The sequence below is a fragment of the Acinonyx jubatus genome, chromosome D2, assembly GCF_027475565.1.
Source record: "Acinonyx jubatus isolate Ajub_Pintada_27869175 chromosome D2, VMU_Ajub_asm_v1.0, whole genome shotgun sequence".
In the NCBI taxonomy this organism is placed as follows: domain Eukaryota; kingdom Metazoa; phylum Chordata; class Mammalia; order Carnivora; family Felidae; genus Acinonyx; species Acinonyx jubatus.
This window is the reverse complement of record NC_069393.1, coordinates 32,850,807-32,874,911: the sequence shown is the minus strand read 5'-3', so window position 1 is coordinate 32,874,911 and position 24,105 is coordinate 32,850,807. Positions and strand designations below refer to the sequence as shown.

Sequence of the window (24,105 nt, the reverse complement as noted above, 5' to 3'; positions counted from 1 at the left end):
GGCAAAGTACATGAAACGGTACTAGACAAAAAAAGAAATGCCAATGGTCAATAAATAAAAGAAGAAGAAACATTTGGCCTTATTTAGAATCAAACAACTGCAAATTAAAATAATAATAAAATACCATTTTACCTGTAGAATTAGTCAATTCTTTAAAACATGGTAATGCCCATTGTTGGGAAAGGTGTGATAAAGCAACTCTCATTCACTGCTAGAAGTGTAAATTAGTATAAACCATGAAAAAAATTTTGTCAGTATGTATTAAGAAGCTTAGAATACTTATATTTTTTCCTGTAGCATTCCTACTTCCAGGAATCTATTTTAAAGGAATAAGTAGAATTGTATCCAAATTTTACTAAATGAAGATATATCTGAGGGAAGTAGTATATTATAATTGAAAGGTTATAGGCCTTGATGTCAGTCAGCCTCTAGTTTCAATTCCGGAATTAACCAGCTGGGTAACTTCAGGCAAGTGACTAAGTTTCTCTCAACTTTAATTAATTAATTGATTTATTATAAATAAATTTATTATAAATGAAGACAGTGCTTTTTTCCTAGAATTGTTTTACATATTAAATGAGATAAAATATGTAAGGTACTAGGAGTGTAGTACTAGGGGTGTAGTAGGGGTGATTGGAGACTATTGTATATACATTAAAAATTACCTTATGAAAAATTTTAAAACATGAAAGGTACATGTGATAATCTGTTAAATGAGAAATCAGGGTATAAAACTACATTCAATATGACCACAACTTTTAAAAAATATATAATCATAATTAAATATATATGTATATATGTATATATATACATATAATATTGGAGAGGAAATCTTTCTGGCTATGTCTGAGTGAGAAGATTGTCAAATATTCTCCCCACCACCACCAAAAGCAGCTGTAAAATTGGACAAATTGGCAAAAAAACCATTCAGCACTCTGGAAATTGACCAAAGGCATCAACAAACTGAGAAGTATTAATGCATGAAAAACTATGGAGTTTGAGGCTTTCTTGGTTAGGGCTGCTTCTAAAACTTCCCTAAGTTGTTCCCTACTCCACTTCTTTAGCTTAACCAGTGCAGTGATTATTCTAGGGCAGGATAGGCTGTGAGGACCAGCAACTTTGCTGCCATAGAAGAAGACTTACACAATTTGGAGCAGTGGATGAAGGACCTATGCCCAGCAATGCTGTTGGTTGAAATTTGTAGAGAGCAACCAACATAACTGAAATGAGAGTCCCAGGAAAGAGAGTAAGGGGCAGAAAAGATACATGGCAAAATAATGTCTAGAAATGTCTCATGTTTGATGAAAACATTAATCTACATATCCAAGAAGTTCAGAGGATCCCAGGTTGGATAAGCATACAGGCATCTACAACATAGACATTAGAGTTTACTGCTGAAAGACAAAGAGAAAATCACGAATTCAACAGGAGAAAAATAACTCATTGCTTATAGTTGCAATGTATTTAACAGCTGATTTTTCTTCTGAAACAATGGATCCAGAAGGCAGTAGAATAACATATTCAAAGTGCTCAATGAAAAAGCTAGCAATCAAAAAGGAAGGTAAAATAAAGACATCCAAAGATAAACAAATATTGAAAGAATTTGTTGCTAACAAATTTGTCTTGTAAGAAACACTAAAGGAAGTTCTTCTGCTTGAAAGGATATGGCATTGATTGCTGACTTGAATCCACAGGAAGAAACAAAGAGCACTAGAAATGTCTAAATTTAAGTTAATATAAAAGATTTCAGAAATACAGTATGTATTTTTTTTATTTTTACTCTTAATTTCTTTGAAAGGCATTATATAAAGCATTAATTATATTGTTGGGTTATAACATGTATAGATTTAATTTGTATGATAATAGTAACATAAAGGAGGGAGGATAGAATGGAACTACAGTGTGCTAAAATTTCTACATTATACCAGAATTAAGTTAATATCAGTGTGATATACATTGTGATTAGTTAGGATGGCCAAGAAAATTGTGTGTGTGTGTGTGTGTGTGTGTGTGTGTGTTTGTGTTTGTGTGTACATATACATATTTAACATAATAGAAGGCATTTAAAGGAGGAACAGAGGAACAAAAAAGACAGAAGATATATAGAAAACAAATAGTAAAATGGCAAACATAAATGTAAATATTTCAGTGATAACTTTATATGTAAGTAGTGTTAAATACCCCAATGAAAGGACAGAGATTATAAGACCACATTTAAAAAAAAATCAAGATTCAGGGGGCCTGGGTGGCTCAGTTGGTTGAGCATCCAACTTTGGCTCATGTCATGATCTTGTGGTTCATGGGTTTGAGCCCCACATCGGGCTGTGTGCTGACAGCTTGGAGGCTGGAGCCTGCTTCGGATTCTGTGTCTCCCTCTCTCTCTGCCCCTCCCCCACTCACACTCTGTCTCTCTCTCTCTCTCAAAAATGACTGATGAATGAATTTAAAAAAAAATTTTTTTTAATCAAGATTCAATAATATGCTATTTAAAAACAGACACACTTAGATTCAGATACATGGAGATTGTAGCAAATGGTTGGAAAAAATATGCTATGCAAATAGAAAACATAACAGAGCGGAGTGGCTATATTTATATCAGACAAAATAGACTTCAAGACAGGAAGTATTACTAACAACATAGAGTGGCATGTCATAATGATTAAAGGGTCAATTAATCAGAAAGAATTTACAAAGTATTGTGTAAAATAAATATATAAATTATAAATGTATACACACCTAACAATAGAAACTCATAATACTTAAAGCAAAAACTAACAGAATTGAAAGAGAGATAATCTGACATTTAGAAATTTCAATATTTCAATCTTAATACTTGGTAGAAAAACTACATAGAAAATCTGTATTAAACATTAACTTAGCGTACAACCCACAAAATCATTGTTTAAAATGTTTACTTATTTTTGAGAGAGAGCGAGAGAGAGGCTCTCACAAGCGAGGGAGGGACAGAGAGAGAGGGGAACAGGGGATCTGAAGTGGGCTCTGTGCTGACAGCAGCAAGCCCAGTGCGGGGCTTGAACTAATGAACCATGAGATCAGCACCTAAGCCAAAGTTGTACACTCAACAGACTGAGCCACCCAAGTGCTCCCCTCAACAAAATCATTTTTAAGAACCTACCCAAGAGAACTGAAAACCTGCATTTACACAAAGACATGTATATGAATATTTATAGCACATCAGTGAAACTATCACCACAATCAAGATAAGGCAAATATCCATTTCCTGCCCCCCCCCAAACTTTCTTGTGTCTGTTCTTATCCTCTCATACCTCTGACCAGTCTTCCCCTCTTTGTTTTTTAGTCTGGCTTCTTTCACTCAGCATAATTCTATTTAGAAATGTTATGATTCTGGGGGACCTGGGTGGCTCAGTTGGTTAAGCATCTGACTTCAGCTCAGGTCATGATCTCATGGTACGTGAGTTTGAGCTCCGCGTGGGGCTCTGTGCTGACAACTCAGAGCCTAGAGCCTGCTTCAAAATCTGTGTGTCCCACTCTCTCTCTCTGCCCCTGCCCCGCTCACGCTCTGTCTCCCTCTCTCTCTCTCTCTCAAAAATAAATAAACATAAAAAAATTATTAAAAAATGTTACGATTCTTCTTCATTTATCTATAGTTTGATTTTCCCATACAAAATTTTTAGGTTGAATTTTAAACTTGCCCTATTTTTCCAATTATAGTTGATAGGCAAGTAGTAATTAGATATTTCTTATGCAGAAATAAATTCTACCTGTTACAGATCAGGAATCCTAAATTCTCTCTTGTCCGACAAGAGAGCAGACACTGACACAGAAATGAAAATGAGAGAGGCTAATGTCTGGGAGGAGACAAGAGCCCTGAACAGGGATTTCGTCTCCATATTTATTGAGTTCTCAAGATTTTACATACGTGGTGAGTGTGCAGACGGAAACAGGAATCATTAACTCATATGTGTAAGAAGCAAAGGGTCTGGGAGGAAAGTAGCATTTAAAGTTGTGGTCAAAGCACAGTAATATATTGGTGCCAGATGATAAGTAGTTTCCTGTAGGTGATACAACGGATTAGCTGTCTTCTTTAAAGTTTCAGATTGATGGAGCATGCAATTTTAAAGATAACAAGTTACTAGTTAGCTAGTCTAGCTAGCTAACCTTGGGGGCTTTTGCCCTGCAGCAGCTCTGGGCCCTAACCCTTTTTAACCCATTTGTGTAAATGTGAGGAATTCTTGAACCTATTTCCCATATCTACCATTTAAAGTTAATCTGAAATTATGTATCAAAAATTAAAAGTTTTCTAGGAACAAGAGTTACGAAACACCAAAACCAAGCGATGTTGAACAATCTCATTGTAATAATTTAAATGATAGGATAGATAGCTAATTTTCTATGAGGGTTTTACCTGTTCAACAAGTATGGCGATTCAGTGAAGTTTTTCTTTTCCCTATTTCCCTCTGATTCTACAATGTTGAAATTATCTAGAAAACTAAATGTTTTTAAAGAATAATGTGAGTTTCTTTCAAATTTGTCTCATTCACCTGTGATTCACTGCATTTTTTTTTTTTTTTTTTTTGTTTCTTTTCAGACCAAATGTTTATTTAGCTTGTTCCGGGATACTGGCCATCATTTGATTCAGAATAATAAAATAGAAGGAATTAATTCTCCATTGTCTAAACTAGTTGTTTCAAAGAACCTGAAAGAAGATAAAGCAGTCAAAGAAAAGGATATAGAAGGAAGGCCTAGGCCTGGGGATATGGTAGGTTGTTGAGAAGGTGATGATTTTGCTAGTTTTGTTACATTTCACAGGCTTGTACTGATTATTGGGTGAATTGCATCAATTTAGTTTGCCTTTTGTTACAACTTAATGATCATTGTTCCTGCCATTGGGAAGACCATGTAAGAATTCAGTTTTTGAGGCATGTTCATTTTCTTTCAGCAAGCACCTAGTATAAAATCTCAGAGCTCAGATACTCCTTTGGAATTTGAACCCTCTCTAAGCCACAATCCAGAAGGACAGGTAACTATGCATAAAGAGTTGGAAAATTAAGTTTAAATTCATCAGTTTTTTACTGAGCAGGATAGTATGGTATTGTGAAAAATTCTCATTATCTCAATTACCATCCCATATTTGCCATGACTAGTTTATAACTTTGGGTAAATTTCTTTGTCTTGTTGAGACTCTCTAAAATGAGCAGGTAGTACCAAATTAACCTTAGGTCCTTTCTAACATTAAAAAATTATGTGTTTTAGTAATTCTACTGTATTATATATTAGAAATCATGCAGAGATGCATCATCTGTAGCATTTACTCATCTGCCCTCAAGACACTCAACAGTCTGGTGGGTGAAACAGATTGGTACATAACTAACCATAACACAGAATTTTGATGAATATTATAATAGAGGTACAAATAAAAGTGCTGTTTGGGCTCACATAATACAGATGAATCGCTCCTAGGATAAAGCAGTCTCAGAAGGCTTCATGGAAGAGCTGGCATTTGAGCTAAGTAGTGAAAGATGAAGAGAATAGTTTGCCGGATGAAGATGAGAGGGTAGGCATTTCAGGGCAAAGGAACAGCCCAAGTCAGGACACAAAGAAGGTAGCAGAATTTAGAGTGTATCAGTTAATTTAGTGTATGGAATAGAGATGAAAAGAAACGAGAATTTCTAGACGGAGGTGAGAAAGGAGAGAGAGGCTGTGTTGAGTTGCAGAAAGACTGAAAGATTTGCTAACAAGTTTGGACTTCATTATGTAGCTGATAAGGAACTCTTGAGCTTCATCTTGGAGACTCCTATTAATGATTTTTAAGTCATGTAGAAATAAGACCTCCTATGTATTTCAGGGTAGAACTCTTGCAAGGAAGTGAAAACAGAGAAAATGAAGTTGGGGTAGGGGCTTCAAATATTGGTTTATAGGTTTTTCTAATTGTACAGGTGAGTGTGTGATGATAGTTTGATTTAGGGAAGAGATTGTAGTAAGGAAAATCAGAAACTTGAAGAGGCAAGATTTGGAATTGGGGAGCTTTAAGGGTGCTGAGGAAGAAAAGCTAAAGATAACGCAGGTTTCAAGCCTCACTTTCGAGAAGGATTACAAAATCATAAGTCAAAGAGAGATCAATATAAGGGAAATGATAAATTTTGGACATGCTGTATTTAGGGTGCTGGAAAAAAATTTGGATAGAAATGTCCATCAAACTGCAGCTGGTAGATGGTGATGTGGATTCTGTGAATGGGAATGTCAGAATATTTCTGATTGGAAATGCTTGGACTTGGAAGATTTGGTGGCAGAAAGAATAGCATTCACTTAAAACAGTTACAAGAAAAGTATTGAACAAGTTAAACAGTGCTTCAGCTGAGGTAGAAGTTTCCAATAATAAAATTGAAAATCCTTTTATGCAAGAGATAACCACTGTAACTATTTTTCTTTCCAGTTATTTTTCTATATAAAGAATATTTTGACAGTCAAGATCACACTATATATGTATAGTTGTATATGCAATTTTCTTATATTGTATATATTATCCTATGTTACTAAAATTTGTTCATAAATATCTGTTCTTAATGGAAAGAATAAATGAGAGAAAAATATCTTTACAGCAATATGTAGAAGCAGGCACATACATTGTGTTGGAGATTCAGCTGGACAAAGCCTTGGTTCCAAAGCGAATGCCAGAGGAGCTAGCCAGAAGGTGTGTAGCAATGGTTCTTATATTTATATATATATTTTTTGCAAAAACATTTTAGATATAAATAAAAGGAATTCAGATTGTCTCCTTAAATATAATTTCCCTAGACTAAGCAGCAGACAGTTTTCTGATTTTTTAGCCCAGATTAAGTTTCTTTTGTTATAGTTGTCTTCTTATTACAAAAGCAGTATATGCTCAGCATAAAAAAAAAAAAAGAAAAATCAAGGGATGCCTGGGTGGTTCAGTTGGTTAAGCGCCCGATTCTTAATTTTGGCTTAGGTCATGATCTCATGGTTCGTGAGTTCAAGCCCCAAATAAGGCTCTGTGCTGACAGTGTGGAGCCTGCTTGGGATTCTCTCTCCCCCTCTTTCTCTGCCCCTCCCCAAGTCTCTCTCAAAAATAAATACATCAACTTAAAAAAAAAGTCAAGGTTTTGAGAAAATTGAGATCAGCAAGCATATAAAAATACTCAGATTTCTACTCACCTAGTGATAACCACTTAAGAATCTTTTTAAAATGTTTATTTACTTATTTTGAGATAGAGAGAGAGAGAGAGAGAGAGAGAGAGAGAGAGAGAGAATCCCAAGCAGGCTCTGCATTGTCAGCTCAAAGCCTGATGCAGGGCTTGATCCCATAAGCCATGAGATCATGACCTGAGCCCAAATCGAGAGTCAGATGCTTAACCAATTGAGCCATCCAGGTGCCCCAGTGATAACCATTTTTAAAAAATTGGTATTTATCCTTCTGGAGTTAAAGTTCCTAAAATACACACATACACACCCATGTCACATATAAATAAGTGCAATTTTTAAAAAACTTTTTTTATATTGTACCATAGTGCTTTGATTGTGTTTCTAGGAAGTTGTCCATTTCATCTAGGTTATCCAGTTTGTTGATGTACAACTATTCATGGTATTCTCTTATAATTCTTTTTACCTCTATAAAAATGGGGAGTACTGTCCCCATATTTATTTCTGATTTTAGTAATTTGAATCTTCATTCTTTTTTCTTAGTGGTTACCTTGGAAATAATAATGACCATCTTTTTTTTTAAGTTTGTTTATTTATTTGAGAGAAAGAGCAGTGTAGGGGCAGTGAGAGAGGAGAGAGAGAATCCCAAGCACTAACAGTGCAGAGACCTATGCAGGGCTTGAACTCATGACATCATGACTTGAGGAGAAACCCAGAGTTGGATGCTTAGTTGACTAAGCCACCTAGGTGCCCTGTAATGACCATCTTAAACCTTTAACAATCTAATTGGAATAATACCAAATAAGTTTCAATACTATTCACCCTGCCTCTCTATATCTCCATCTTTCCCTTTTTATATTATTATTGTCACAGATTATATTTTTATACATTGTGTGCCTATTAGCAAATATTTCTAATTACAATTTGTGCATTTGCCTTCTACAAACAAGTAAAGAGGGGGTTATTTTTATTTAAAAAAATTTTTTTACTGTTTGTTTATTTTTGAGAGAGAGAAACAGAGGGTGAGCAGGAGAGGGATACAGAAAGAAGGAGACACAGAATCTGAAGCAGGTTCCAGGCTCCAAGCTGTCAGTAAAGAGCCCGATGTGGGGCTCGAACCCACGAACCGTGTGATCATGACCTGAACCACCCAGGCTCCCCAAACAAGTAAAAAGGAGTTTAAAACCAGAAGTACAATAATACTGGCTTTCATGTTTACCTTTACCAGTGTTCCTTATTCTTCAGTTACCTTACAGTTACTGACTAGTTGTTCTTTCATTTCAGCCTGAAGGGCTCCCTGTAGCATTCTTTTTTTTTTTTTTAAGTGTATTTATTTTTGAGAAAGAGAGAGAGGGGGACAGAGGAACTGAAGTGGGCCCCATGCTGATAGCCCTGAGCCCGATGCAGGGCTTGAACTCATGCTTTGAGATCATGACCTGAGCCGAAGTCGAATGCTCAACTGACTGAGCCACTGAGGCACCCCTCCCTTTAGCATTTCTTATAAATTAGGTCTTACTAATAGACTCTTAGTTTTTTTAAATATAATTTATTGTCAAATTGGCTTACATACAACACCCAGTGCTCATCCCAACAAGTGCCCTCCTCAATGCCCATCACCTATTTTCCCCTCTCCCCACCCCTCCATCCACCCTCAGTTTGTTCTCTGTATTTAAGATAGACTCTTAGTTTTTGTTTATTTTGTTAATTTCTTCTTCATTCTTGAAGGATAATTTGCTGTATATAGAATTTTTGGCAGGCATTCTTTTTTCTTTCAAAACTTTAAATATGTTACTCTAGTACCTCTGGCCTCCATGGCTTGTGTTATTCTTTTTGACATTATTGAAATTATCTGTTTATCTTTGTGACAAGTCACTCCTCTCATTGCTTTTTGAGTTTTTCTCTTGTCTCTGGCTTCTGACAATTTGACTACAATTTATCTTAATGTAGATCTTTTCAAGATTATTCTGCTTGGAAGTTGTTATGCTTCTTGGATATATAGATTCATGTCTTTCTCCATATTTTGGGAGTTTGGGGCCATTATTTCTTCATAATTCTTTCTGCCCCTTTCTCTCTCTCTTCTCCTTCTGGGATTCTCATAGGGTATATGTTGGTCACACACACTGTGTATGTTGATGGTGTACCACAGATTTTAGGCTCTCTTTACTTTTTTTTATTTGTTTTTCTTTCTGTTCCTCAGATTGTGTAATTCCAATTATCCTCTCTTCAAATTTGCTCATTCTTTCTTCTGCCTGACCAAATCTGTTGAACCTTCTAGTAAATTTATCCTTTCTGTTATTGTACTTTTCAACTACAGACTTTCTGTTTGGTTCTTTTAAAAATTTCTGTCTCTTTACTGATATTCTATTTTCTTTCTGTTTATACATCATTTTCCTGATTTCTCTTTCCTTGTTTGTGGTTTCCTTTAGCTCTTGAGCCTGAGTAAATTGCTTTATTTCACATCTTTTTGTAGCAAGTCTGAGTGTGGACTTCTTCAGGAACAGTTTCTATAGATTTATTTTTTTCCTTTGAAAGAGGCACACTTTTATGTTTTTTGTACATTTTGTGATTTTTTGTTGTTGAAAACTGGACATTTGGATATTATACAAACTTTGGAAATCTGATTTTCCCCTTCCCCAGGGTTTGCTGTTCTTAATTGTTGAAGTTGTAGATTGTGTTTAGCCAATGTGGGTTGGTTTATTTTGTTTGTTTGTTTTTTTCAGCCAATGTTTTGATTGAGATTTCCTTAAATGCCAAGATCTTAAGATAATCAAACAAATAAAAATAAAACAAAAAATATTTCTTTTGTCTGCAAATGATTCCATACTGGAGCATTCTTTTAACACTTAACAAGGCTGTTTACATTTCTGCCTCAACCTTCACTTCCTGCTTGCACTGGGACTGTAGGTCAGTCAGTGGTGGAAGCTTGGGGTCTTCTCTGGTCTTTTCTGAGCATGTATCCTATCCTAGGATGTGTGCAACTTTCATGTTTAACGTAATGCTGTCAAGACGTAACATGTATCAGTACTTCATTTCTTTGTTATTAAATTAGATTTCACTGTATGGATGTACCACATTTTTTCCCATTCTTTAGTCGATGGACATTTGGACAATTCTTAATACAACATTCGAAAATGATTGTGTTAAAATGGAGGTCAACTGATGTAACTCCTCTGCTCAGAAACCACCAGTGACTCCCTAGCACACTCTGAGTAAAAGTCAAAGTCCTTACAATGGCCTACAACTCCTTACATATTCTGTATGTACTTTGCTCTCACTTTTTCAGTCCAGCCATACTTGCTTCCTGCTATTCCTCACACATGCCAAGCACATTGTTGCAGCAAAGCCTTTACACTTTCTGTTCTCTTTGCCTATACTTTTCTTATCCCAGATATCTACACAACTTGCTTCCTCACTTCCCTGAGGTCTTTCCTCAAATGTTAGCATCTCAGTAAAGTGTCTTGATGAAATGTGCTTCCCTACTTCACCACCCTAGCTCCCAACATAGTCTATTTGCCTTCCTGCATTATTTTTCTTCACAGCACATATCACTAACATATTTATCTTAATTATTGTCTTTCTTTCCCTGCTAGAATTCAAGCTCCATGAGGGCAAGAATTTTTATCTACTTTGTTTTATGCTCTATCCCCAGCATCTAGAAAAGTGACTGATGGATAATAGGCAGTCAGTATATATTTTGAATGAGTGAATAGATAACGTCTCTGGAGAGGAAATTGGGTGGCTGGAAGACAAGGTTGTCAACAAGGCTAATAACAAGGAGACAATTTAGTATATGTTGTTTCATGCCTCTTAAGTTCTGAATCATGACACTATTACCTATTAAATAAAATTAAAATTAGAAATCAAGAGCAGAGATATACAATTACATATGACCTATTAAAGAAAAATTGAATTTGTGAATTTGATTATAAACTTTAAGGCAGTACTATATATTTCAGCAGGAATCTGAAGCTACAAGGAGGAAGAACTAGAACTTAATTTCCTCTAGTTTTTGTAGGGTCTCCTGAAAATGGAAGGTAGAAAGTTTAGCATAAGTAGGTTGACAGTGACAAAATATACTTTCTTACTCACCACAAAGTCTGGTATCATTATTGTAATTGAATGCAGTCATAAATTATGACCAAGAGTACACTTTTTATCCTCGATGGACAGGAAAGAAAAGCTTTCACTTGCCTTGTACCATTTGGATTTCCAAAACTTCATGCTATCAGAGACTCTTCTGAGTGCACCTAAAATCATAACACCCATATCTTTCCAACTCCTGAGTCAAACAGTCTCTTGAGTGCAATAGCAGTTTAAAAAAAATGTGTGAGAGTAAAGCCAGGGCTCAAATTAGCCAAAAAAAGTACAACTTAGTTAGTTTCTGAGTAGCTGCTTCCTGGCTTCTTCCCTATCTAGTTCACAGCCATATATTGTTCTATGGTTCACATCTAGGCTTTTATATGAGAGAAATGCACAGTGATCAAGTGTGATGTGGGAACAGACCTTAGATCTCCCTCGTATAGGCTCTTTGGAGGTATGAATAAGAGAACATAAATCTGCGGATCATTATTTATTTTTTGTTGTTTTTTTTTTTCCTGGTACAGGGTCAAGGATATGATTCCGCCAAGGCCGCCTCTTACCCGTCGGACAGGAGGAGCTCAAAAGGCAAGTGCCAAAGCTAAGGTGAAACTATAACAACATGTTGAGTATACCCATTTGAAAATAAGGCATGGACTCTTCAGTATGTTTTCCAGAGGGGTGAGAAATTGTAGCTGCATATATTTCCCTTCCTGGTTTTGTTTGTGACCAGTGGCAGACAGTGAATAGTGTATAATGTTTAGTCTTTGGCTGGTCTCTGAGCTGAAAAGGGCAATTTGTACCTAAAGCAGTATTGAATGTAAAACCCAATCCACTTTCAGACTTCCATTACACATCTTGATCTCTCTGAGGCCTCTTTCCAGACATTTTGTATTTTCCTAGGCGGTGAGTGACTACCACATGCAGATCAAAAATATTTCTAGAGCCATTCTGGATGAGTATCACAGGATGTTTGGAAAACAGGTGGCCAAACTAGGGAGTGATATGGATAGTGAAACCCTAGAGGAACAGAAGTGCCAGCTCAACTATGAACTTAACTGCTCTGGAAAATACTTTGCTTTCAAAGAACAACTCAAGGTAAATATTCATTTAATTATTCCATGGATTTTTATGAAGCATCTTCTCTACATTCTTAATTATAGTTGTCCAGCTATGCTTCCACATTCTTGCTAGCAATGTGCCTTATGATAGAATGCCACAAACTCTACTTGTGCAAAGCCTTGGAATGGTTCAGTATCCATTCCAAGTGTGAGCTTTTAAGAAACTAAGTCTTTACTTGAGGGGGGCAAGTTTTGAGACAGGTTTCATGTTGCAGGGATGAAACTCTGTACATGTTACTGATTCCATGACTACTCTGTCTCCCATTGCCAACCTTTCCATCGTCCACACAATCACTAAGATTTGAGAAATATTTACTTAATAATAATTTCCCAAATAATAATGGCTAACATTTATTGAGTGTTTGCTTACACCAGACAAATTTTTAAATGCTTCAAATTTTACTAATTTAATCCTCACAACAACCCTATGAGGTAGATATTCCTCATTTTACAGATGGAGAAATGCAATATTAACTGGCTAAGTAATTTCCTTAAGATCACAGAGATAGTAAAGGTTAAAGATGGGGCTTAAATTTAGGCAATCTTGCTCCAGAACTCATATTCTTAACTGCTACACTGGATTGCCTCTCTGAGCGCATTTACTGTGTGTCCTGTCCTGTACTAAACAGATAAAAAGAAAGCACATGGAAGTAATAAAGTGAAAAACACTGATGCTGATGGAGGCAAAACACTCTTCTCAGTAGATGGCATGATTACAACTTAGTTTAATTCCTGGTTCTGCCATTACTAGCTGGATGGTGACTTTATCTCTTTGAGCTTCAATTTCTTTGCCTAACAATAAGGGATAATACTAATATTATCACATGGGTTCATTATGAGAATTAAATAATATAATGCATGGAAACTGCTTAGTACAAAACCTGACAATAACATTAACTTAAGGGGAATAAAAGCTGTCATGGCTATAGCAATATGTTATTTGTACAGCATTTTAAGCTTCACCACCTACCTGTTATCTTTCTTTGACTTCTCAATCATCTTCTGAAGTAAGATAATAATACCAGAAACACACATCCATATAACAAATGAGGAAAATGAGGTACTAACTGTAATTTTTGAGGTTGTACAGTGGCAGGATTAGAACCAGAATTCCATTCTCTAGACTGTCAAATCAGGCCTTTTTCTCTTGTATCATGTGGCCATGATGAGAGATGTAATACATAAACCTAATGCTGAGGTCTTCTTTAGCTTTATAACTCTCTTCACATGATATGAGTTCTGCATTGACTATATTAGTGATGACGTTAAGAAAAGAAGTCATGCAGAGTATGTCGAAAATCAGAGGAAAATCAGAGCTGACACTCTTATCAGTCACCAAGGGAGAAACCAATCATCTTCTGAAGTTCTGATGAGCCTTATACCAGATGCTCAAGGGAGGCCTGTGTTGTCAGCATGGTACTGGACTCTGTTATCAAATGGGTGATCTATACCTCTTACAGCATGCTGTAGTAAAGATTGTGAGAGAGAAGTATTTGAAGACAACATCATTTGAAAGCCAGGAGGAACTGCAGACATTTATTAGTGAGCTCTATGTGTTCTTGGTGGATCAGATGCATGTGGCCTTAAACCAGGTAGGTGATCAATAACTGAGAGCCTTTCCTTTTCTCTTTAAGGCCTCAAAGTCTCTGAATGATTCCCTCCTTCCTTGATTCCTTTCTTCCTTAATTCAGCAAAGAGAAATGTGATCGATTAAAACAATAAATAAAATCGGCTAATGCAAATTGTAAAACAAAAATCATCATTTTATTTATTCTGTGAATGTGTGTAATTCTCAGTTTGTTCTCTGATATTGGCAATCAAAACCAAGAAACATTATGAGATTTCAGATATTGGACCTATATGACAATGATGCTTCAAACATGCCTTTTCATTGGACGGGTAGCCTGTTCTTCTCCCATTTGTCTGTTTTTTGTTTTTTTTTTTTTTTTAAGTTTATCTATTTATTTTGTGGGGAGGATGGGCAGAGAGAGGGAGAGAGAGAATTCCAAGCAGGCTCCACGCTCAGTGGGGAGTCCAACACAGGACTTGATCCCACAACCGTGCAATCATGACCTGAACCAAAATCAAGAGTTGACCATTTAACTGACTGAGCCACCCAGGTGCCCCCCTCCTCCCATTTATCTGTTTATATCTGTATTTGCACAGCTTGCATATTGCCTTCATTTGCTCATTTTTAAATGTATACAGTTGTGGTTTATTTGAAAACTATGACAAAAACCAAAGTCTTTTTGTCCTATTGGTAGTCGCTAAGCAGCTATGCTTCCTCAAACCCTCTATTCTATTTGTTCTTTCCTTCACTTGATTTTCTTCTCTGTCACCATCATTTTTTCTTTCAACTTGTCTAGCCTTTCTGGAAGAGGAAGGTGAGGAATGTCCAGTATTCTAGCTAGCATTAAGAGAACAATCCTGCCTTGGGCACAGATGACTTGGATGAATTGCTTTGAAAATTGAACATTAGGTGGTAATTACTGTTGCCTTATGCCTCCAAGGAATCCCTGTCTAGTAGACAGAGAGACATAAAATACAAATAAGTGTAGCAGGGTGAGGTCAATGCTGTGAAGGGGTGTGTCCATGGTAAAGCAGGTTAGGAGATGCCTAAATAAAAAGTAATCAACTTTGCCCTGAGACCTGTCAGGAAAGGATTCACAGAAGAGCTGTGGCTTGAGCTTGAAGGCTAAAAAATTCTCAAGGTGGAGGATTCAGAGTATTTGAGTCATAGGTAACATCACAAAAGCTTGGAAACTTGGAAGCATATGGAATACACAGAAACTGCATATAGTTCGGGAACGGATGCTAAACTGGTTAAGGAACAGAGAAGCAGGAGGTGAAGCCAGGGATCAATAAGTTCCTAGTAGGGGAGTTGGGAATATGGATGGAGACCTTGTATGCCACAGAAAGAAGTTTTGCCTTTTCTATTATTAGCATTTTGGAAGCAATAAATTTAATTATTTTACGCTGGGGAATAGTATGATCAAATCTACATTTTATGAAAAACACTGATAACAGTGTGTCAGTTGGGTTAGATGCAGTGAAACTGGTGATGTTAACTGGTTATTACATAGTAAGTAGGAAAAGGGGGCAAAGATTAAGTTTAAGGCTCAATGACTGGGTAGCAGGTAGTACCAGTAAGTGGGACAAGAAATACAACACAAGCAGATTTAGTGGGAGGTAGGTGATATTGAAATTACTTTTGAATATTAGCTCTTGTGGGATTTTTCTCAAGAGTGAGATCTGAGCTGGAGATGAGATTTGGGGAGCCATAAGTGCATATAGGCATACCTTGGAGATACTGAAGATTTGATTCTAGACCACCGTAATAAAGCAAATATCAAAATAAAGTGAGTCAAATTAATATTGTGGTTTCTTAGTGCATATACAAGTTATATTTACACTATACTATACTCTATTACATGTGCAATAATGGCATTATGTCTAGAAAAACAATGTACATACCTTAATTAAAAAATAGTTTAGGGGCGCCTGGGTGGCTCAGTCGGTTGGGCGTCCAACTTCAGCCCAGGTCATGATCTCGCAGTCCATGAGTTCGAGCCCCACGTCGGGCTCTGTGCTGACAGCTCAGAGCCTGGAGCCTGCTTCCGATTTTGTGTCTCCCTCTCTCTGGCCCTCCCCCGCTCACACTCTGTCTCACTCTCTCTCAAAAATAAATAAACATTAAAAAAAATTTAAAAAAATAGTTTATTGCTGGGTATTTGGGTGGCTCAGTCAGTTGAGCGTCCAACTCTTGATTTCTGCTCAGGTCATGATCCCAGGGTCATGGGATTGAGCCCTGTGTCAGACTCCACACTGAGTGTGGAGCCTGCTTAAGATTCTCTCTCTCCTTCTGGCCCTCTCCCCAGCTCACACACACTCTCTCTCTAAAACAGAAACAAAAACAAAAACAAAACCTAAAAACTTTATTGCTAAAAAATGCTAACCATCATCTGAGCTTTCACTGAGTCCTAGTCACTGATTACAGATCACCGTAACAAATATAATTAACAATAAAAAGGCTTAAAATATTGTGAGAAGTACCAAAATGTGACACAGAGACAAGTAAGCAAATGCTATTGGAAAATGGTACCAACAGACCTGCTTGTCACAGAGTTGCCATGAACCTTCAATTTGTAAAAAAAATAAAAATAAAAAAAGCAATATCTTTGAAGCTCAATAAAACAAGATATACTTGTAGATGCTAGTTAAACTATGGTTATAGATGGAGCTGCTGAGGAAAACATAAGTAGAGAGAGAAGCAAGCTGGTGCTGGAACACTATAGAAATACCAACATTTAAGGGATGGATGAATAAAAGAATTAATTAAGGAGATAAGTGAATTGTTAAAAGAGCAAAAGAACCAGAAGACAGTGGTGTCACAAAAGCTAAGGGCAGAGAATTTTAAGAAGAAAAAGTAGTCAACATTGTCAAATATTCCTAGGAGTTATGAAAAACAAAAGCTGGGGAATGGGAAGGGGAAATTGGAACGAGGCGGTCAAAAGATACAAACTTCAAGTTACAAGATAAACAAGCACCAGGGATATGATGTACAGCATGATGACTATAGCTAACACTGTTGTTTGATATATTTGTAACTTGTTAGGAGAGTAAATCCTAAGAGTTCTTACCACAAGAAATTTTTTTCTTTTTATTGTGTCCATGTGAGATGATAGATGCTAACTAAACTTACTATGGTAATTATTTTACAATATATGTCAGTCAAACCATTAAGCTATGTGCCTTAAACTTACACAGTGATGCACGACAGTTATATCTGAATAAAACTGGAGAAAAAGAAAAACAAAATTTGAAAAGTTTTCATTGGATCTGAAAATAAGGAGGTTATTAACTTTTACATAGCAGTATCATTGGACTAATGGAGAGGATTCAAATTATAATGAATTGTGGAGTAAATGAGTGCTTAGGAAACAGATAAATATAAATTCAGGAAGCTGGGGGACGCCTGGGTGGCTCACTTGGTTGAGTGTCCGACTCCTGATTTCAGCTCAGGTCATGATCTCAAGGTTCCTGAGATCAAGCCCCATGTCAGATCTCTCTCTGCTTAAGATTCTCTCTCTCTCTCCTTCTATTTTCTTCCCCTCTCCTGATTGTGCACTCTCTCTCTCTCTCTCTCTGAAAATAAATAAATAAACTGGAAAAAGAAGTTGGAAGATAAAAGGAAGAAGTAGGAAAATAGTAGCCAGAGATTATCAAGGTTTTCATTTTAAGCTAGAAATGCCTTTAGCATGTCCATCGGTTTGGGAGAAGGAGTCAGCAGACTGGGAGAAATTAAAAATAGAAGGAAAGAGAGAATAATTGATGGCAAACCCAGGGTATATACAAATGGGAAAGAATCAAGAAGTTAGATGGAAAGATTAGTCTTGCAACAGAGAAGGATGTGATGCTTCTTCAGACTGAAAGTAAAGAGATACAGTGGATACAGAAATAAACTATATAGTATGGTGTTCAAAAGCTGAGGTATCCCTGGCCCGATGATTTCCATTTCCTCTGTGAAGTAATGTGTTTACTGGACAATGAAGGGAGTAAGGGTTGAATGAAAAGCTTGAAGAAAGAAAATTTAGACACTGCATCATAGTATTATGGAATGTGTTGCTAAACAAGGACAAATACATAGATTACTGAGTATGAAAGGCCTTTAGCTAAGACTGAATGCCAAAGAATCTGTGGCAGCTCAGAGATTTCTGTGTGTATGCAGTCTTCCTCTGGACCAATCAGCAGCTCCTGTAGGACTGTTTTAATTTGGGAATTTTCAGGCCAAGTACAGGCAAAGGACAAGGTGCCTGGGACCTGAGTTTGCTGGTAAGAGTAGTATGAGTGGATGGCCATGAGGTCCGGTATTACACAGTTGGGAAAAGACAGGTATATTAGAAATGAGGGAAATAAAGTCAGAGAGTAGTTTTAAGGGGATTAAGTGACAAAAAGATTGAAGGCTTATAACATAGGTTCTTGGAACAGGATATTAGAGGTAGAGTATTTCTGGTTTAGGCACTGTAGTATGTTGCTGGAGGAATTTGGAGGTCAAGATCATCAAAATCAAAAAGAACAAATAACAGAGACATAATCTGTAACCAGGAGCTCTCTTTGGCCCATCTCAAATTAAGCTTTACTCTCTACATCCCTTAGCAACTCTACTTATTAATGTCACTGATAATTTTTTTACTTCTAAATTCTAAAGAATTGGAGGTCTTCCTTGGCAGTAGCTTCTGATCCTGGAGATTACTTATTATACTATAACTGCTTTCCTGGATGGTATATAGGACATAATATTTTTCTGGGTTTTTCCCTACCTTTCTGGCTATTTCTAAAATGTTTCCTTTTGGGGATATATTTATATATCCCACTGAATGTGCAAAGGTAACTTCCAAAGCTTTATCCTTAGTCTCCTATTTTTTTGATGTTTGAAGATTCTAGCTAGTGCTAACCAACCTTTTTCATGTCATGGCACCTAAAAATGATAATATTCATCCCATACACAAGAGAAAATTAAGGAAGCTGTTTGAGGTCAAAGGAGGCTTACTTAAGGATTTTGACTGCCCTAAGTGCTGAGGAGGAGAGTTCTGTTCTAATTAATTTTTACTCACTTCCATGAGCTTAGATTGTTGGTATTCATATACCTGACCTTCTCTTTCATCCTTGATATGTCTCTCTTGGTTCACTCTTACTCTCTTACTATATTGAACTATAAGAAACTGCAATGTCATTTTCAACCTCGTGACTGAGGTCTCCCATCTAGTTTATTCTTATAAGACTCTCTACTTGTAATTGCTTTGTTTTGTCTAACTAACATCTTGATGTTGACAGACCATGCCAGATGATGTCCAACACGCTCTTTCAACCATTTATGCAAGCAATGAACAGCTTCGACTCTTCGCATTTGAAGCAGAAGTCAATGAGAACTTTGAAATGGCAGCAGTGTATTATGAAGAGGTAATTAAAGATCTTTCCAGTAGTTGTTATTACTATTATTTGTGTAATATGGGTATAACAAATAGTAGTTTTTAATTATTTAAAACCCATCAGGACTGATGAGAGGATAGACACATAAATCAATAAAATAGAGTCTATAAATATGTCCACACAAATAAGGCCACTACATTTTTGACATACATGTAAAAGAAATTCAATGGAGAAAGGACAATCTTTTCAAATAAATGGCTTTAGAATCACTGGTCATCCATATGCAAAAAATGAACTTTGATTTAAACCTCAAACATTGTAAAAAATCAACTTAAAATGGACCACACATCTGAATCTAAACCATAAAACGATAAATATTTTAGAAGAAAACAAAGGAGAAGGTCTTCATGATCTGGAGTTAGGTAAAGAGTTCTTGGACATGACACCAAAGCATGATACATAAAAGAAAAATATGATAAATGGAACTTCATCAAAATTAAAAATGTGTGGTCTGTAAAAGACACTATTAAGAGAAAGAAAAGGAGAAAATATCTGCAAGACATATATCTGACAAAGGATTTATTTGTATCCAGAATATTAAGAACTCTTAAAATTCAACAATAGAAAACAACTAAATAAAAATGGGCAAGAGATTTGAACAGATATTTCACTAAATATGATAAATAAGAACATGAAAAGATATTCAACATAATTAGCTATTGTGGAATGCAAATTAAAACCACAATAAGATGCCACTACAACTTATTAGAGTAACTACAGTGAAAATGCTGACAATACAAGGTGCTAATGAGGATACAAAGCAACTGGAACCATCATACTTTGTCAGAGGAAATGCACAATGATAACGTCATTCTGGAAAATAGTTTGGCAGTGTCTTATACATTCACCATATGACCTACTCCTGGATATTTACCTTAAAGAAGTAAAATCTTATGTACATGAATGCTTACAGAAACTTTATTCATAATTGCTCAAACAGAAGCAACCCAAATGTTCTTTAAAGGGTGACTAAATAAACTATGGCTTATCCATACAATCTATTCAGCAATAGAAGAAATGTATTACTAATACAACTTGCATGAATTTCAAAGGCATTATACTGAGTGAAAGAAGACACTGTCAAAAGGTTACATACTGTATGGTGTCATTTATATGATATTCTTTTTTTAAATTGAACTATAGTTGAATACAATTTGTATTCAACACTTTCAGGTGTACAATATAGCGATTTAACAATTATATATATTACAAAATGCTTACCACAATAAGCATAGATACCATTGGTCACCATACAAGCTATTATGACATTATTGCCTACATTCCCTGTGCTGTACTTCTCATTCCTATGACTTATTTATTTTATGACTGGCAGTCTGTATGTCTTAATCCCCTTCACCTATGTCACCCATCCTCCCACTCCTCCTCTGACAACTACCAATTTTCTGTATTTATGAATCTGTTTCTGGTTTTTTGTTGCTGTTTGTTTTGCTTTGTTTTTAGATTCTCATATAAATGAAATATGGAATTTGTCTTTTTCTGTCTGATTTATTTGTCTTAGTGTAGTGCCTTCTAGGCCCATCCATGTTGTTGCAAATGACAAGATTTCATTCTTTTTTATGACTGAATAGTATTCCATTACACACACACGCACACACACACACACACCCACACACACCCACACCACATTTTCTTTATCCATTCAGCTATTGATAGACACTTAGGTTGCTTCCATATCTTGGCTATTGTAAATAATGTTGCAATAAACATAGGGGTGCATATGTTTTTGAATTAGTGTTTTGGTTTTCTTTGGGTGAATACCCAGAAGTGTAATTACTGGGTTCTATGATATTTTTATTTTTAATCTTCTGAGGAACCTCCCTGCTGTTTTCCATAGTGGCTACGCCAATCTACATTCCCATCAACAGTGCACAAGGGTTCCTTTTTCTCTACATCCTTGCCAATACTTGTTATTTTTTGTCTTTTTGACACTAGCTATTCTATTTTCATCTCCCCGAAGATGAGTGATGTTGAGCATCTTTTCAAGCATCTGCTGGACATCTGTACATCTTCTTTCAAAAAATGTCTATTCAGGTCCTCTGTCCATTTTTAATCATATTATTTGTTTTTTTGGTGTTCAGTTGTGTGGGGGTGGGGGAATGGGCAAAACAGGTGAAGGGGATCAATAGGTACAAACTGCCAGTTATAAAATAGCATGTCTTTAAAGGTCATTCATGTCATAGTATGTATTAGTATTTTATTTCTTTTTATGGCTCAGTAACATTCCATTGTATAGATAGAGCACATTTTGTTTATTTGTCCATTAGGTGATGGGTATTTGACTAATATCCACTTTTTGACTATTATGGATAATGCTGCTATAAACATTCATTTATTGTTTAAGTTTAATATGGACATATGTTTTTAGTTCTCTTGGGTGTATACCTAGGAGTGGAATTACTAGGTCATATGGTAACTCTATGCTTAACTTTTTGAGGAAATGCAAAACTGTTTTCCAAAAGGTTGTACTCTTTTATATTCCCACTAGCAATAGATGAGGGTTCCATTTTTTTCATATTCTCACTAATTCTTATTATTATACATCTTTTAAACAATTATAGCCATTCTAATGGGTGTGAAGTGGTATTTCATTGTGGTTTTATTTTGCATTTCTCAAATATCAAGTTATTTTGAACATCTTTTTACATTTATAATTTTTTAGTAGGAAAATATGTTCCAGATTTTTTGGAATTAATGTTCTAAATTAATTGACAGAGGAATATTCAGACTATAACAACTTCAAAACATCAATCTATATAAATCATATGTTATGTCTTTATGTCCTTATTTCACTTTGCATATGTTCTCAGAGTTCATCCATGTTGTAACATCTGTCAGCATTTTCTTCCTTTTTAAAGCTAGCTAATATTCCATTATATGTATATACCATATTTTGCTTACCCATTCATCTGTCAGTGGGCACTTGGGTTGCTTATACTTTTTTAGCTATTATGAATATTGCTGCTTTGAACATGGATGTACAAATATCTCTTTGAAACTCTGCTTTCAATTCTTGTGGGTATATATACAGAAGTGGGATTGCTGTATCACATGGTAATTCTATTTTTAATTTTTTGAGGAACAACCATCTGTTTTACAAAGTGGCTGCACCATTTTTACATTCCCGCTGTTTACAAGAGTTCTAATTTCTCTGCATCCTCAACAATTGTTATTTTCTGTTTTCTTGACCCTGCCTCTCTTAATGGGTATGAGGTGGTATTTCATTGTGGTTTGATTCCCTAATGATTAGTAATGTTGAGCATCTTCTATGTATTTTGGCCATATGTAGATCTTCAGAGAAATGTGTATTCAAGTCCTTTGCCTATTATTGAGTCAGGTTGTTTAACTTTTTGGTGTTGAGTTTTAGTAGTTCTTTATATATCCTGAATATTAACCCCTTACCAGATATATGGTTTGCAAATATTTTCTCCCATTCTATGAGTTACCTCTTTACTTTGTTGATAGTTTCTTTTGATGTACAAAAGGTTTTTTTTAATTAAAAAAATTTTAATGTTTATTTTTGAGAGAGAAGACAGAGCATGAGCAGGGAGGGGCAGAGAGAGAGAGAGACAGACAGACAGACAGACAGAAGCTGAAATAGGATCCAGGCTCTGAGCTTTTAGCACAGAGCCCAATGGGGAGCTTGAACCCACAAACCATGAGATCATGATCTGAGCCCAATTCAGATGCTTAACTGACTGAGCCACCCAGGTGCCCCTGATGTACAAAAGTTTTTTAAAAGTTTTTGATGAAGTTCAATTTGTCTGTTTTTTCTTTTGTTTCCTGTGCCTTTGGTGTCATATCTAAGAAATCATTGCCAAGTCCAGAATCATGAAGCTATTGTGACATATTTTCTTCTCAAAGTGTTATAGTTGTTATAGTTTTAGGCATTAATATTTAGGTCTTTGATCCATTTTGAATTAATTTTTTTATATGGTGTTAAGTAAGGGTCCAAGTTCATTCTTTTGCATGGGGATGCAGATATCCAGTTTTCCTAGCACTGTTTGTTGAAAAGTGTGTCCCTTGCAGCCGCTCTGGAAAACAGTGTGGAGGTTCCTCAAAAATTAAAAAAAGAACTACCCTATGACCCAGCAATAGCACTGCTAAGAATTTATCCAAGGGATACAGGAGTGCTGATGCATAGGGACACATGTACCCCAATGTTTATAGTAGCACTTTCAACAATAGCCAAATTATGGAAAGAGCCTAAATGTCCATCAACTGATGAATGGATAAAGAAGATGTGGTTTATATATACAACGGAATACTACATGGCAATGAGAAAGAATGAAATCTGGCTATTTGCAGCAACATGGATGGAACTGCAAGGTATTATGCTAAGTGAAATAAGTCAGTCAGAGAAAGACAGATTCCATATGTTTTCACTCATAGGTGATCCTGAGAAACTTAATAGAAGTCAATGGGGGAGGGAGTTGGGGGGAAAAAGTTACAGAGAGGGAGGGAGGCAAACCATAGGAGACTCTTGGATACTAAGAACAAACTGAGGGTTGTTGGGGGTGGGGGAGAGGGGAAAGTGGGTGATGGGCATTGAGGAGGGCACTTGTTGAGATGAGCACTGGGTGTTGTATGGAAACCAATTTTTCAATAAATTATATTTTTAAAAAAAGCCTGTCCTTACCTACTGGATGGTCTTGGCCCCTTTGTCAAAAATCATTTAACCATAAATATGAGGATTTATTTCTGAACTCTCTGTTCTATCCCATTGTTCTATATATTTGTCTTGATACCAGTACCACAC

General features: G+C 36.0%; 1 protein-coding gene across 6 annotated transcripts in view; it reads left to right on the top strand.

Annotated features, from left to right (window-relative positions):
• Nucleotides 1-24,105, top strand: part of CFAP70 (cilia and flagella associated protein 70) — a 103,866-nt gene that overhangs the window by 43,327 nt on the left and 36,434 nt on the right. For all 6 annotated transcript variants that reach the window (XM_053207505.1, XM_053207508.1, XM_053207506.1 and 3 more), the window contains exons 11-17: nt 4,571-4,741; nt 4,922-5,002; nt 6,582-6,673; nt 11,745-11,805; nt 12,121-12,315; nt 13,799-13,930; nt 19,173-19,298. In XM_053207505.1, the coding sequence (XP_053063480.1) occupies nt 4,571-4,741; nt 4,922-5,002; nt 6,582-6,673; nt 11,745-11,805; nt 12,121-12,315; nt 13,799-13,930; nt 19,173-19,298 (858 nt within the window). The remainder of the gene's footprint in view (nt 1-4,570; nt 4,742-4,921; nt 5,003-6,581; nt 6,674-11,744; nt 11,806-12,120; nt 12,316-13,798; nt 13,931-19,172; nt 19,299-24,105) is intronic.